A 16454-nucleotide genomic window follows, 5' to 3' on the forward strand; every position below is an offset into this window, starting at 1 on the left:
CAGGGTCTAACATTATTCAGCTGCACAGCAGCCCTTGGGTAGAAGCTGTTTTTAAGCCTTACTATCTTGACTAATAATCCCATTGATGTGGGCACGTGGCCAAGTGGTTAAGGCATTGGACTAGCGACCTGAAGGTCGTGAGTTCGAGCCCCAGCCAAGGCAATGTGTTGTGTCCTTGAGCAAGGCACTTAATCACACATTGCTCTGCGACGACACTGGTGCCAAGCTGTATGGGTCCCAATGCCCTTCCCTTGGACAACATCGGTGTTGTGGAGAGGGGAGACTTGCAGCATGGGCAACTGCTGGTCTTCCATACAACCTTGCCCAGGCCTGCGCCCTGGAGAGTGAAGACTTTCCAGGCGCAGATCCATGGTCTTGCAAGACTAACGGATATCTTTATTATCTTGACTAATATGTTACTATATCTCCAACCAGGTGGCAGGAGATGAAACAGACAGCATCTGGGATGGGATGAGTCTTTAACGATGCACTGAGAGTTGTAGATTGTCTCCCGGTCCGGTAGTTCAGTAGTTCAGTCCCATTGATGAGCTGAGCCATCCTAATCACCTCTCCCCATTTCCTCCCACTTTCCAAAGATGTACGGGTAGTGTTTTAAATTTAATATTTCAGCAATATTTGCGTAATCATGTTTATATATTGTTTGTTTAAGCATTCTCATTCATTTAAATAATTCATTATGGGTTATATGTAAAAAGACTTGAAGCGTATGCGTCATGATGCTACCACACGATATGTGGGCGCCTCGCTTAAAGTAAACCCAAGGTTTTACTCACATTTCAGACTCCTGTGTCGTCCTTTGTTTAATGTTTTGAAGTTACAGGACAGGGCAGGTCTGGGTTAGTAAGTTGCGGGCCTGCTGTGCTGGCACCGTTGGCATGGCAACACTCGCAAGCTGTTCCTCCCCCCCCCCAGTGCATCCTTGGACTGTGTTGGTTGTTGACGTAAAACAATGCATTTCACTGTATGTTTCGATGTACAAGTGACAAGTAAAGCCGATCTTTCTATCTTTAAATCCATGCAATTCATTATGGTGGTCAGCTACCAGAGGGACAACCGTGACACTTACATTCTTTCTGGATGAAGGCCGTGTCCTTTGAGACGCGGGGGCTATCACTCAGGCCACAGATATTCTCACTGAAGACACGGAAGTAATACTCATTACCCATGATGAGATCAGAGATGGTGCAGCCGGTTTTACGATTGTGCTCGTACACCGTGAACCATTCCTAAACGCAAAGGGTGGAAATATTTTTACTGTTTGTGCAAACCATCAGACCTGAAAAGGAGTTCAAAGTTCACTCAAGGTTTCCCCTCGACTGATTCACCTGTGATCTTCTTGAACAGATCTTGTGGACATTAAAGATGAGCTTTTGATCTCTCAGTATACCTCGCCATGTCCTTTACCCTTTACTGTCTACCTGCACTGAACTCTCTCCGTTACTGTAACATCCATACCTTTATGCGTTGAGTTGCTGCCACATGATTGGCTGATTAGATATTTGCATTAGAGAGCAGGTGTACCTAATAAAGTGACTGTTCCGTGTATATTCTGCACTCTGCAACTGTTTTCACTCTTGTACCAACTGATGTACCTGCAGCTCAGCACATTTCAGAAACTAGCCGCCCCTCTAACACTTCCTGCTACCACAGTAAAGCAGCCAGCATATTCAAAGACCCCACCCTCCCCAGACATTCGCTCTTCTCTCCTTTCCCATCGGGCAGAAGATACAAAAGCCCGAAAGCACATCCCACCAGGCTTTAGGACTGCTTCTAACCCACTGTTATAACACAATAGAACACAACAGTTTGATAAGCTGGACGATTGACTTCACAATCTACTTTGTCATGGGCTTGCAACTTAACGTCTGCCAGCACTGCACTTTCTCTGTAAGTGCAACAGTTTATTCTGCATTCTTTCACTGTTTTCCCTTGTGCTACCTTGATACAATGATATGATGAAATGATCTATCTAGAGGCCATGCAAAGCTAAGTTCTCCACCATATCTCGGTACATATAACAATTACAAACCAGTTTCCCAATTAGACCCATAGGGTTATACAGCACAGACACAGGCCCCGTAGCCAGACTGGCCCCTGCCACAGAGCAACACACACTAAAAAGCTAAAGGAACTCAACAGGTCAGTCAGCATCTATGGAGAGAATAAGCAGTTGACATTTTGATCCAAGACCCTTGCCCTGTGCCTTATTCTGATTGTCGAAAGCCATTTCCATTGTGATTGGTTAGTTTAGAAGCTGCAGCTGCTTTTCCCATTGGATAGAAGCCTGGTGCCCAGTTTCAAATATCCTGAGTATATAAAATTGTACATGGAAGGGGATTTCTCTCTTGGGAAGTTATGCTCTGCGCGCACTTTCAACCAAGTATGTTTGTTGAGTATTCCACTTTGTAGTGTCTGTAGCTTGGGGAACATGAATGTTTGATTGAATTTTTACTGTTTGTAAATAAATGGTTAATATATCTATTTGAAATCAGTGCATTTCCTGTCTCACTTGCCTAGACCCGCGGATCTGATTCAACATTACAACCCTTCATCGGGACATCTGTGTATCACTGCGTCTTTGTGCAGACAAGTGTCTGTGTCCTTGGGTTTGCGTGTCTGACTGTGTCAGTGTGTGCATGTGTATTATGACTGTTTGTTCTTCTCCGTAGATGCCACCTGACCTGCTGAGTTTCTCCAGCATTTTGTGAGTGTTGCTCTGGATTTCCAGCATCTGTCGATTCTCTTGTGTTTAAGCCATGGCTGTAATGGATGGCCATTCCCGGTACCCCAGACTCACCATGGTTTTCTTGTCAGCTTTCTGAATGGTATAGCCAATGATTTCAGAGTTTCCATCATCCTTTGGTGGTTTCCACTCTATGCCAGCATTGAATCCCCAGACATCTGTGATCTTCAGGGACTCCGGCGGTCCTGGCTTCTCTGAAATAATTTATGCAAAAGGGAATTCAAGGAAAAACTGCAGGCTGCTTCCGGGAATTAAATCTAAATTTCAAAGTGAAATTATTATCAAAGTATGTACAGTATGCGTCACCATGTACTACCTTGAGATTCATTTTCGTGCAGGCATTTGCAAGAAAATAAAGAAATACTATACAATTTATGAAAAACTCTACATAAACAAACCCTGACAAACAGCCAAGGTGCAAAAGAAGACAAATTGTGCAGATAATAAAAAAGTGAATAAATAATACTGAGAACATGAGTTGGTGAGTCCCTTGAGAGTGAGTGTGTGGGTTGTGGAATCAGTTCAGAGTTGTGGTGTGTGAAGTTCTCCACACCAGCTCAGCAGACTTAAGGTTGTAGGCTAAGGGCTGTTCCTGAAACTGGTGGCTCATTGTTGAATTAAAGCTGGCAAGCATGATGATCATCATATGGCCATTAGTGAGAAATCCCTCTACTTTCTACCATAACTCCTTTCATTGCATGTCTGACAAAGTACGAAAAGCCAAAGGTCATGATAAAACAGGTTGATGAGGTTAATGAGGCCAAGTTAGGAGTAACACACATCAAAGTTGCTGGTGAACGCAGCAGGCCAGGCAGCATCTCTAGGAAGAGGTATGGTCCATGTTTCGGGCCGAGACCCTTCGTCAGGACTAACTGAAAGAAGAGCTAGTAAGAGATTTGAATGTGGGAGGGGGAGGGGGAGATCCAAAATGATAGGAGAGGACAGGAGGGGGAGGGATGGAGCCAAGAGCTGGACAGGTGATTGGCAATTTGGATATGAGAGGATCATGGGACAGGAGGCCCAAGGAGAAAGAAAAGGGGGAGGAGGGGAAAACCCAGAGGATGGGCAAGGGGTATAGTGAGAGGGGCAGAGGGAGAAAAAGAAGTGTATTGCTTGAATTTCCAGCATCTGCAGAATTCCTCGTGCTTCCAAGTTAGGAGTATTGTGTGCAATTTTAATCACCTACCTACTGAAAAGTATTAAGAAGATTCAAAGAGTACAGATAAAATTGACAAGGATGTTGCCAGGACTCGAGGACCTGAGTTCTAGGGAAAGGCTGACTGGGTTAGGAATTTACTCCCTGGAGCTCAGGAGAATGAGTGGAGATTTGATAGAGGTGTATAAAATTATGAGTGGGATAGAGTACAGTAAGGTGGGTGAGACTAGAGCCAGAAGTCATGGGTTAACGGTGAAAAGTGAAATATCTAAAGGGACCTGAGGGGGAACTTCTTCATTCAGAGGATGGTGTGAGTGTGGAACAAGTTACAAGTGGATGTAACGGATATGGAGCCACACACATACAACTAGATCTTACTAGCTCTTCTTTCAGTTAGTCCTGACGAAGGGTCTCGGCCCGAAACGTCGACTGTACCTCTTCTTCGAGATGCTGCCTGACCTGCTGCATTCACCAGCAACTTTGATATGTGTTGCTTGAAATTCCAGCATCTGCAGATTTCCTCGTGTTTGCGTAACAGATATGGGTTCATTTTCAACCTTTAAGGGAAGTTTGAGCAAAATGGGAGGTGTATGGACAGCTATGGTCCAGTGGTTGATGGGACGAGGGAGATTAATACTTTAGCATGTACTGTTTCCATGATGGACAATGCATTCCTGAGGTACCTCCTTCCCTCCGCTAACCTGCAGGTCACCCTGGGCAATGTGCAGCATGAGACCAGGTGCTGGACGGTCGTATGAGCAGCTGGTGCATATCCCAAGTCCTGGTTATGTTTGTGTTGTTGTTGTTGTTGGATGCTTGAATTTGGATGCATTAGTCTACTTTTTTCTTAGCCGTTGGGTGGTACGTCTGTAGGATTCATTGTTACAGACAGCTGTGGAGAGCAAGTCATTGGGTATATTTAAAGTGGAGGTTGATTAGTCAGGACATCAGAAGGTGATGGGTAGAAGGCAGGAGAATAGGATTGAAGGGGATAATATATCAGCCATGATGGAATGGGAGAAAGGATTTGATGGGCTGACTGGCCTAATTTCTCCCCTATGTCTATCTGAAAGTCCCCATTGTCAGGTCATCTTCACTCATGTCTGCATCCTTCCTGATGGATTCAGCCAAAGGCTCTATACAACACCCGTACAAGACAGGGGAGAGAGGACAACCTTTTGTGACTCTTGTTCTTGCCAGGAAATTCAAGCATCCAACAACAACACCTGCTGGAGACGGAGCAGCAAATTCTAAAATGACAAGCAACTGTAACACAACCAGTCACCTGATCCATCATCCTCATCTGCTGTGCCAGTAAATCATCCTCTGGCCTTTTATGAATTTGACCTTTGGTGTTTAGATATCGTATAGATATGTATAGGTCACATTTTGCAAGGGTTATTGGAAATTGGGACTTGTCCTTTAAAGATCTTTGAATTACTCTGAAATATCCTTATAGGGAAAAGGAGGAGGTTCCTTTAAATGAAGATCTCACACCCCAGGCATTCTCTCCTCTCCCCCCTCCCATCAGATAGAAGATACAAAAGCCTGAAAGCACATACCACCAGGTCTTTCATTGGTGTTGTGAGCTGAACTTTACACATTGGGCTCAGTGCACAGGGAGGGGATGGAATTACTGACAAATTTCTGTAAGGTTATCTTGACAGAAAGAACATCAGAAGCCTGGCATCAGCCACGTTCTCTCGCGGGAGACAACGTGCTTACTGGAGACAGGGATTGTACAATTTTAACAGATGTGTGAATCAAAGAGTTTCTGCTCTAGAGACAGAATCTTATCTCAGATTTTAAGTAACAAGTCATTACAGATCAAAGAAACATTCTGATCCCTAAGATCTTTTACTTCCAAGTTTAAAGATTAAAGATTAGCTTTATTTGTCACATGTACATCGAAACATACAGGGAAACGTGTCGTAGGCGTCAAACCAAATCAACGGGGATTGAGCTTGGCAGACCGCAAATGATGCCAGGCTTCCAGTGCCAACATAGCATGCCTGTTACGCTAATCCATACATCTCTGAAATTTGTGAGGATACCGGAGCACCCTGATGAAACACAAGAGTGTCTTCCAAGAGGAGGTAGAGAGCTGGAGAAATATAGGGTGGAAATTCAGAGCTTAGAGCTTGGACAGCTGAAGTGTCCGTGTGGTAACGTACAAACTCCTTACAGTCAGCAGTGGTAACTGAACCCCAACCTTATAGCTGGCACTGTAAAGCACTGCACTGGCTGGTACCCTACCAAGCTATTCCACTTCAGACCACAAGACCATAGGCTACAGGAGCAGAATTAGACCATTTGGCCCATCAAATCTGGTCCACCATTTCATCATGACCGGTTCATTTTCCCTTGCAGCCCCAATCTCCTGCCTTCTCTCCATATCCCTTCAGTCCTGACCAATCAAGAACCTATCAACCTCTGCCTGAAGTATACGTAAAAACTTGGCCTCTCTGGCCGAATGTGGCAACAAATTCCACAGGTTCACCACTCTCTGGCTAAAGAAATTCCTCCTCATCTTCATTCAGAAAAGACACCACTCTATTCTGAGGCTGTGTCCTCTGGTCCTAGACTCTCCCACCACAGGAAACATCCCCTCTACATCCACTCTATTGAGGCCTTTCAATATTCGATAGGTTTCAACTATGTCACCCCTCATTCTTCTGATTTCCAGTGAATAGAGGTCCAGTGACATCAAACGCTCTTCATATGACATACCGTTCAATCCTGGAATCATTTCCATGAACCTCCTTTGTGCTCTCTCCAGTGTCAGCATTTCATTTCTGAGATGAGGGGCCCAAAACAGCTCACAGTACTCCAATACTGTTGTCCAACCAATCTTCAGCTGTCCAACCTCTCTCTGAAATCCCTCCCTATATCTCCCATCTCCTATTCCAAGTCACTCGGAACATTGTAAGCAGTTTTGGGTCCCTTATCTAAGAAAGGAGGTGATGGCATTGAAGAGAGTCTCGAGTAGGTTCACAAAAATGATCCTGGGCACAAAAAGCTTAACATTTGAGAAGTGTTTGATGGCTCTGGGCCTGTACTTGCTGAAGTTTAGAAGAATGAGGGAGGACCTCATTGAAACCTATTAAATATTGAAAGGTCTAGATAGAGTGGATGTGAAAAGGATGATTAATACTGAAGGAGTCTAGGACCAGAGGGCACAGCCTCAGAATACAAGCACATCCCTTCTGAACAGAGATGAGGAGGAATTTCTTTAGCTGGAGGGTAGTGAATCTGTGCCCAAGTCATTGGGTGTATTTAAAGCAGAGGTTGATAGGTTGTTGATTAGGCAGGATGTCAAAATTATAGGAAAAAGTTAGGTGCATCCTTTTGAAATGGAGATGAGGAAGAATTTCTTTAGCCAGCGAGTGGCAAATCTGTGGAATTCATAGCCAGAGATAGTGGTGGTGGTTAAGTCTTTATGTATATTTAAGGCAGAGATTGATAGATTTTTGACTGGCCAGGGCATGAAGGGATTCAGAGAGAAGGCAGGAGACTGGGTCTGAGAGGAAATGGGAGAGCAGACTCAATGGGCCAAATGGCCTAGCTCTCCTCCTATATCTTATGGTCTTACAGAAAGTGTGGTTGAGAGGGATAATAAATCAGCCATGATAGAATGGCAGAGCAGGCTCATTGGGCTGAAAGGCCTAATTCTGCTTCTATGTCCTACACTCCTTAAAATCTTCCTTCTGGTCAAGTGTACCTATATTCCCATCTTCAAATCAGTGTCTATTTTTATCTGATGAATTGCCTCTCTAGCATCTTGGGGTGTTGACTAAGATGAGGGTCCTGAGTAAATACAAGTGGTTATTATTATTCCACAAGAAATGCAAAGGTGTCCTTGGCAAGTGTGGAGTGCGGGAGCTTTAACAGAGATCGGCATGCAGAAATTATGTCAACTTTACATAAGCCACAGGTTTTGCGGCCTTGGGCAGTGAGTGTGTTGTCAGACACTGAAATAGCTCCAATTTTACTTAATCAACATTCCGCACATTTGATCCCTCCCTTTGGGTCTGGCTGTCCTTAAATCAATCCAGAGTTTTACATTCAATTACTTCATGTAAACAAATCCCTCCTGGCACCAATGTTCTGTCTTTGCCCTTTCAATTAAAGAGTCCTTGTGTCCTTAATAGAAGGTTAAATTTCCTCAAATACCTGACCTGCCCTCACATCTACCGCAGTTTTATTCCTTTCCAGAACATTTCACTTTTATCGGAACAGATCCAAGCCCAGAACAGTATTGTCAGTGATTGGGGTTCATTTCCCACTGCTGTCTACAAGGAGTTCGTATGTTCTCTCCATGATCTTGTGGACTTTCCCAGGGTGCTCTGATTCCTTTCCATGTTCCAAAGATGTGCGGGTTTGGGTTAATAAGTTGTGGACGTACTATGTCGACACCAGAAGCATGGCGCCAATTACAGGCTGCCCACAGCACATCCTCAGACTGCGCTGATAGTTGACGCAAAAATGTCTGGATGTTTCAACATACATGTGACAAATCTTTCATCTGTTTTCAAAAAAAAGGTCCTCATAAAAAATCAGCTCAAACATTTGATCTAGATTCTCTAATGCACCAAGTTCCTGACACAGCCACAACAAATAGGTGAGGAATAACTGAGGCTTCCCCAAGTAGAAGGGAGGGTCATCCCAGAACACCTGAATGTGTTCTTCACGTAGTTCCACACCTCTCCCTCTTCAAAACACTTCTCCATCCTCACCAACTCCCATTCGATCCCAGCCAGGGAACATTGGCTCCCAGATGGGAGCATTGCTTATATAAAATTGCTCTGCCAGCTTTTAGACCCCGCGACATCCACAGTCTTCATCATCTTCACATTCCCTGCTAATCTCCAGTCTTCATCACTTCAGGTTTGAAAGCAGATACGACAGTGGTGTGTAAGAGGCATTTAGACAGATAAATGAACATGCAGGGACTGGAGGGATATGAATCATATACAGGCAGTTACTGTAGATTCAGTTTAATTGGGCTGGCACAGACACCGGAATTGGCACCGATACTGTGCTCCAACTGTGCTGTACTCCTCAATGTTTTCATATTGCCCTGAATGGCCTAATTCTGCTCCTATGTCTTATGGTCTTACGGAACTGAAATAATATAATAAAGAAGTTAATTCTCTGTATGGGGTAGAGAGTCATGAAGTATCAACCACTCTGGTTTGTTGGTGGACTCACACAGATCTGCCCCTCCATCCCTTTATTTATGTGGGTTCAGAACCCAGTTAGGTGACAGGTCTCCAATTGCCAGTACTCCCACTATTGAACCTGGAAGGTCCCCCCATTGCGTTCCATAACAAACCGCTCCTGCCCAGTCGGAGGTACTCACCAACAACCCGAATTTTGATATTCGCCTTGTCAACGAGGCCTTCAATCTGGACGCTGAGCTCGTAGGTCCCCGAGTGGGCGCGCTCTGCGTGCCGGATGAAGAGGATAGTGTCCACGTCGCTGTTGCGGATGCTGATCTGGCTGGAGTCCAGTGGCTGCCCTTCCTTCAACCATGTGACCACAGGTCGCGGCTTCCCCTGGGGAGGTTCAAAGTTCAAAGGTTAATATAATTCAGGCAGTGAAGTTGCTGGAGTTCAGAAGAATGAGGGGGATCTCATTGAAACCAATGGATATTGAAAAGCTTAGACAGAGTTGGGGAGTCCAGGACTTCAGAAGACTAGAATGTTCCTTTGGGACAGACATGAGGAGGAATTCTTTAACCAGAGGGTGGTGGATCTGTGGAATTCATTGCCACAGATGGCAGTGGAGGACAAGCCTCTGGGTGTATTTAAGGCAGAGGTTTTTGCTCAGCAAGGGTGTCAAAAGTTACAAAAAGAAAGCAGGAGAATGGGGTTGAGAGGGAAAATATGGAACAGAATGTGGAGAAGACTCGATGGGCTGAATGGCCTAATTCTGCTCCTTTATCTCATGATCTTATGAATGGGCTCAACTAACAAGGAACTATTTTGTTCCCCTAACCCAGTCCATCAGGAAAAACAGCCACCTCTCCACTGACACTGCTTCAGGAAAGCAGCCAGCACAATCAAGGACTTCTCCTACCCCTGACGTCCACCTCGATTGTTTAGAAGTTTATTGTCAGCAATAAAATTCCTTGCTCATGCGAAGCTCGCAGAGTAAACAGTAAACATGGTGATAAAAATACAAACAACAGTTTTGCAGGCTGCACCAGAGAGATCATCTAACCCCAGTGCATCATTGCTTGGTCTGGTAAAAGACCACAAGAAATTTCAGAAGGTTGTGGACAGAGGTCAGTTCATCACAAAGAGCAGCCTTCCCCTCGTGTCTCTGTCTGCTCTTTGAGCTGTCTCAGCAGAGCAGCTACGTAATCAAGAATCCCAGATATTCTCTCTTCTTCTCCTCTCCCATTGGGCAGAAGATGCAAAACCTTGAGAATATGTACCACCAAACTCAAAGGACAGCTTCTACCCCATTTTGATCGGACTCTTGTGTGACAAAGATGAACTCTTGATCTCCCAGTCTACCTCCCTATGGCCCTCGCACCTCGATTGTCTGCCTGCACTGCACTTTCCACAGTACCTGGACCAAACTACAAGAACAAGGACAGTTAGGCTGGAAAACAGCTTCTTCCCTCAGGCTGTGAGACTCCTAAACACCCTGCTACCACCCAGTCCTCATTGTTTATGACAGCGTCAGTAGCAGTAAAACTGTTGTGCATTTAACTTTATGATACGTGCAGTTAGGTACATCTACAGAAAACCTTTACTATCTGTTAATATTACTTTATGTGTTATTTGTAATATACGTTCTGTGTTTTACACCTTGATCCCTCAGGAACACTGTTTTCAACTGCACGGTTGATTGATAATAAACTTGAACTTGAACAATAGCTTTACTAATCAAACTATCTTTCCTTCAGCCCCCATTGTCTCATGGTAGAGTTACACCCGGACAGGTGCGGCATTGTACCGCTGCACATTTAACTTTATGTCCAAATGTACATCTGCAGAGTATTTTCATTTTCTTTTTTTCACTTATTTAGAAAAACTATTATTGTTGTGTTAATATTATTTAATGTCCTCTTCCTTTCCTGAAGCCCATCACCCCTACTGGGGCATAGGCTGCCGACAGCAGCTCGTCAGAGTCCCCTGCCCTGGGCCAGTCTTTCAAGGTGAAGCCCACTGAAGGTCCTGCCTCCTCCTGGGATGAGGTCTCTGCAGCTTCAGTTGGTGTTTCTGTACCGCTGAGCTTTCATAGGATGGGGTTGCTAGCTCTATGCCTCAGCCTCCTCCTTCCCAGCTGGGCTAGGGAACCGTTCATACTTAATGTGCTGTATGTGGAATATGTTCTGTGTTTAGCACCTTGGTCCCAGAGGGTCATTGTTTCATTTAGCTATATACCTCTGTACAGTTGAATGACAATCAACTTGAATGTTCTCAGTAACTGGAACAGCATTCTGCTTTCTTTTTACTACATTTTTGCTTATTTATTTATTATTATTTCTTTCCTTCTATATTTGCAGTTTGTGTCTTTTGCATATTGGTTGAACGCCCAAGTTGATGCAGTCTTTCATTGATTCTATAATGGTTATTATTCTATTATGGATGCCCACAAGAACATGAATCTTGGGGTTGTACATGGTGACATATATGTACTTTGATAATAAATTTACTTTGAACTTTGATGTACTGATGTATGGAATGATCTGTATGGATGGTACACAAAGTTTTTCATTGACGATAACAAACTAGTTAGCAATTACTGCTCAGTTTTCCTGTCCTGATCCAGACTGGGTTAAGCTGGCATTGTTAAATCTAGCCTCTCATCCGAATGACATAAAGTGAAAGCTTAAGCAACTGCAGCTGGAGGAGGCATCTTGGCTCCTGTGGACCTCTCCAATACTGGATGAGGACATGGTTGATCTTCTACAAAACTGCTGTTTACCATCCCTCTGCCCATTTCCTTAACGCCCAATGTCAATCTCACTTTTTCCACAACTGACGACTGAGTGATATTTTTGGGTTGACCATCAACCTCCACAAAGCACTACCGTGAAGTGCTCCAAAGATTCGTCAGCTTCTGCACGAAGAAATTCCTCCCCATTTCAAGCTTAAATGGCCCACCCTCCATTTTGAAACTGTGACTCTCCAGAAGTGGAGTCTTTTTGAGAGGGTGCTGGAGAGGTTCACCAGGATGATGCCTGGATTAGAGGGCATGTGCTATCAGGAGAAGTCGGGAGTATTCTCTGCAGCAGTAGAAACTGGGGTTAAGATTATAAGATTATGAGAGGCACAAGTAGAATAGATAGCTAGTATCCTTTTCACAGGGTTAAAATGTCTAATATTTGAGGAACGCACACAAAATGCTGGAAGAACTCTGCAGGCCAGGCAGCATCAATGGAAAAGATTTAACAGTCGATGTTTCAGCCCAAGACCCTTTATTCGGACTGGGAAAAAAAAGATGAGAAGTTAGAGCAGGGATTCCAATTTTTTTTATATATCATGGGCCAATACCATTAAGCAAGGGGTCTGTGGACCCGAGGTTGGGAAACCCTGAAGTAGAGCAAGAAGGTGAGGCGGAGGGGAGGAAGAAGTACAATGTAGGAGGTGATAGGTGAAACCGGGAGAGGGGAGGGGTGAAGTAAAGTGCTGGGAAGTTGATAAGTGAAAGAGAAAAAGGGCTGGAGAAGGGGGAATCGGATAGGAGAGGGTTGAAGACCATGGGAGAAAGGGAAGGGAGAGGAGCACCAGGGGGAGGTGATGGGCAGGTAAGGAGATGAGGTGAGAGAGGGAAACAGGAATGGGAATGGAGAAGGGCAATTGCCATAAGGTCATGCCATCAGGTTGGAGGGTGCCCATAAACTTTCCATAGATGCTGCCTGGCCTGCTGAGTTCCTCCAGCATTTTGTGTGTGTTCCAGCATCTGCAGATTTTTTCATCTCAATATGAGAGGGTCTGCATTTATGAAGGGAGGGGATAAGTCTAAAGGAAATGGGTGGGACAAGTTCTTTACACAAAGAGGGTGAGTGACTGGAATGCGCTGCCGGGGTGGTGGTAGATACGACAGAGATGTTTAAGAGGTTCTTAGACAGGTGCATGGATGTGCGGAGAATGGATGGACATGGACACTGTGTAGGTAGAAGGGTTTAGGTTAATTAGTTCGGCACAGCATTGTGGGTTGAAGGGCCTTTTCCTGTGTGGTACTATTCTATGTTCTAATACATTCCCAGGATCATTGCCAGGAAAACCACCTTGCTCTGGAAGGTGACTGTTCTTTGCCCTGAGCCTTCCCTCCCTTTGAGAGCATGTCAGAGGCATGGGACCTCCACTCCCTACAGCCCACTCACCATGCAGACCTCAGTACCCCACACAAGGATACGGAGAGTGGATGAGACCCGGGCAAGTCTGGGCTGTGCTGGGCCAGAGCCAGCACGATCAGTCCAAAGTGATCATCGGTCTTCACATCAGCAAGGTCTTCGCCAGCTTCAGTGATGTAAAGGAGTTTACAATGATAGACCGTTCTCAGACACACACACACGAACATAGACACACACAGATGCACAAGAACACACACACACACACACACACACACACACACACACACACAGTTTGTTGACTCTTGAACCCTGGTTATTTGTCAGTCCTGTTGGGTGCGGTCTTTCATTGCTTCTATTGTGTTTTTGGGGTTTACTGTGTACGCCTGCAAGAAAACGAACCTCAGGGGTGTATGTGGTGACATGTACGCACATTGATACTAAATTTACTTTGAATTTTGAACATAGACACACAGACAAACACACAAGCTCACGCACAGATTACCCACCTGGAATGGGATCATAATATTTATTTGCTCACCCACTTTCTTAATGAGCGTGTGTCTCAGTACCCGCGGCAGCCAGATCTTGGGATGCTCTACAGAGTAAAACAAAAACAAATGAGGAGGGGTCAGCAATTCTGAGCAGCAACAGCTCAGTCCGGCCAGCAACACCATCGGTGATCAGACAGAACTCAAGCTTAACCAAAATCTCCACCCTCCACTGCCCAGTGGAGTCTCTCTCATCACTTGGTTCTCATTTTGCCTCCTGCAACTATCCTGTCGCTTCTAACATTCATTATTAACACTGCCAGTTCGGTGGGTTAGCGCGCACTCAGAAAATCGTGAGTTCGCGCTCCACTCCCAGTGTAATACTGAGGAATGCCACACTGGCTGAGGCTCCAGCCTTCAGATTAGACATTCGACTGAGACCTTTCCAGCTGGAAGACCATAAGATATAGGAGCAGAATTAGATCATTCAACCCATCGAGTCTGCTCCGCCATTTGATCGTGGCCGAACCATTTCCCTCTCAGGCCCATTCTCCTACTTTCTCGCTGTAACCTTTCACGGCCTGACTTATCAAGAATCTACCAGCCTCCACTCAATGATACACTCAATGACCTGGCCTCCACAGCCGCCAGTACCAACAAATTCCACAGATTCGCCACCCATTGGCTACAGAATTTCCCTCCCATCTCCATTCTAAATGGATATCCCTCATCTGTTCTGAGGTTATGCCCTCTTGTCCTAGACTGCTCCACGATAGGAAACATTGTCTCCACATCCACTCTATCTAGGCCTTTCAGCATTCAATAGGTTTCAATGAGATCCCCCTTCATTCTCCTAAATTCCAGTGAGTTCAGGCCCAGAGCCATCAAACACTCCTCATATGATAAGCCTTTCAATCCCAGAATCATTTTCGTGAACCTCCTTTGAACCCTCTCCACGTCAGCACATCCTTTCTTAGATAAGGGGTCCAAAACTGCTCACAATACTCCAAGTGAGGCCTCAAGACTAGAACGGGTGTAACGCTGAGGCTTTATAAGTGACTGGTCCAACCACGCTTATTGTATTGTGAGCAGTTTTGGACGCCACATCAGATGTGCTAGCATTGGAGAGGATCCAGGGGAGCTTTATGAGAATGATCCGAGAATGAAAGGGTTAACGTATAAAAGGAGCATTTGATGGCTCTGGTGCCTGCACTCACTGGAGTTACGAAGATTGATCAGAATCAGAATCAAGTTTAATATCACCAGCATATGTCATGAAATATATGCCATGAAATGCGAGGGGAACTCATTGAAACCTAACAAAAACTGAAAGGCTTAAATGAAGGGGATGTGGAGAGGATGTTTCCAATAGTGTTCACCACTATTGGAAACACCCACTGGGGGGGGGGGGAACGGTCTAAGATCTGTGGGCACAGCCTCAGAATAGAAGAACGTCCCTTTCGGAACAGAGATGAGGAAGAGTTCCCTTTGCCAGAGGGTGGTGAATCTGTGGAATTCATTGCCACAGATGGCTGTGAAGGCCAAGTCATTGGGTGTATTTAATTGGAGGTTAATAGGTTCTTGATTAGTAAGGGTGTCAAAGGTTACAGGGAGAAGGCAGGAGTACAGAGTTGAGAGGGAAAATAAATCAACCATGATTGAACGGCAGAGCAGACTCATTGGAGGTTGGCACTGGGTCCACCACTTTTCACATTATATGTTAATGATCTGGACAAAAGAATTGATGGCTTTGCAGCCAAGTTTGCAGATGATATGTAGATAGGTGGAGGGGTAGGTAGTGTTGAGGAAGCAGGGAGACGGTAGAAGCACTGGAATAGATTGGCTGAATGGGCCAAGAAGTGGCAGATGGAATACAGTGTAGGAAAGTCTGTGGTCATGCACTTTGGTGGAAGGAATAAAGGCGTAGACTATTTTTAAAAAGGGGAGCAAATTCAAAAATCAGGGGGTGAAAAGGAACTTCGGAGTCCTAGTGCAGGATCCCTTAAAGGTTAACTTGTGATTGTGCCGGGATGAGGAAGACAAATGCAACGTTAGCATCCATTTCAAGATGGTTAGATCCTTCGGAGTTCGCTGTCCAGGATGGTGTCGGTGGCAAGGCAGAGGTATAAGGATGAAGAGTCTCAGCCCAAAACATCAACTCTTTATTCCTTCTCCATAGATGCTGCCTGATTTGCTGAGTTTCTTCACGTTTAGTGTGCGTCGCAGACACCAAGATAATTAGCAAGTCACCAAAAGCAGATTTTTAAAATCTTTTTCAGTGATTCCACCAGCATACATCCAAGGCAGAGACATGGGAGTATGTTATGGATCATGGAGCAGGTTGAGGGGCTTTCTAGACGGCAGCACTTGCGTTTGGAGAGAGATGGTCTAAAGGAGATGTGTGGGACTAGGTTTTTTCTGCTCCCCACTCAGTGAGGAGCAGGTGCCTGAAACGGGCTGCCAAGGGAGAGTGGCGGAGGCCAATGTGATCTTCGTGTCGAAGAGACTGTCAGACACATGATTAGACGGGGAGTAGAGGTGACTTTTATGAGGGATTTGGACAGGCAGATCAACAGGGACGGAAGGGATTATAAACCATGTGCAGACAGAAGGGAGTAATCAGACTGGCATCAAGTTCAGAAATGGCATGGTAGGTCAAAGGCCCTGTTCCTGTGCGGTCATATTCCATGATCTTATCAGCTTACACCTAGTGTACCACACCACACAAAT

General features: G+C 45.1%; 1 protein-coding gene across 1 annotated transcript in view; it reads right to left on the reverse strand.

Moving 5' to 3' along the window:
• mybpc2a (myosin binding protein Ca) overlaps nt 1-16454 on the reverse strand; it is a 113622-nt gene that overhangs the window by 14298 nt on the left and 82870 nt on the right. The window contains exons 24-27 of the mRNA XM_063062541.1: nt 13743-13831; nt 9283-9478; nt 2819-2958; nt 1088-1247 (exon numbers count right to left, since the gene is read on the reverse strand). Coding sequence (XP_062918611.1) covers nt 1088-1247; nt 2819-2958; nt 9283-9478; nt 13743-13831 — 585 coding nt within the window. The remainder of the gene's footprint in view (nt 1-1087; nt 1248-2818; nt 2959-9282; nt 9479-13742; nt 13832-16454) is intronic.

This window comes from Mobula hypostoma, chromosome 11, assembly GCF_963921235.1.
Source record: "Mobula hypostoma chromosome 11, sMobHyp1.1, whole genome shotgun sequence".
Lineage (NCBI taxonomy): Eukaryota > Metazoa > Chordata > Chondrichthyes > Myliobatiformes > Myliobatidae > Mobula > Mobula hypostoma.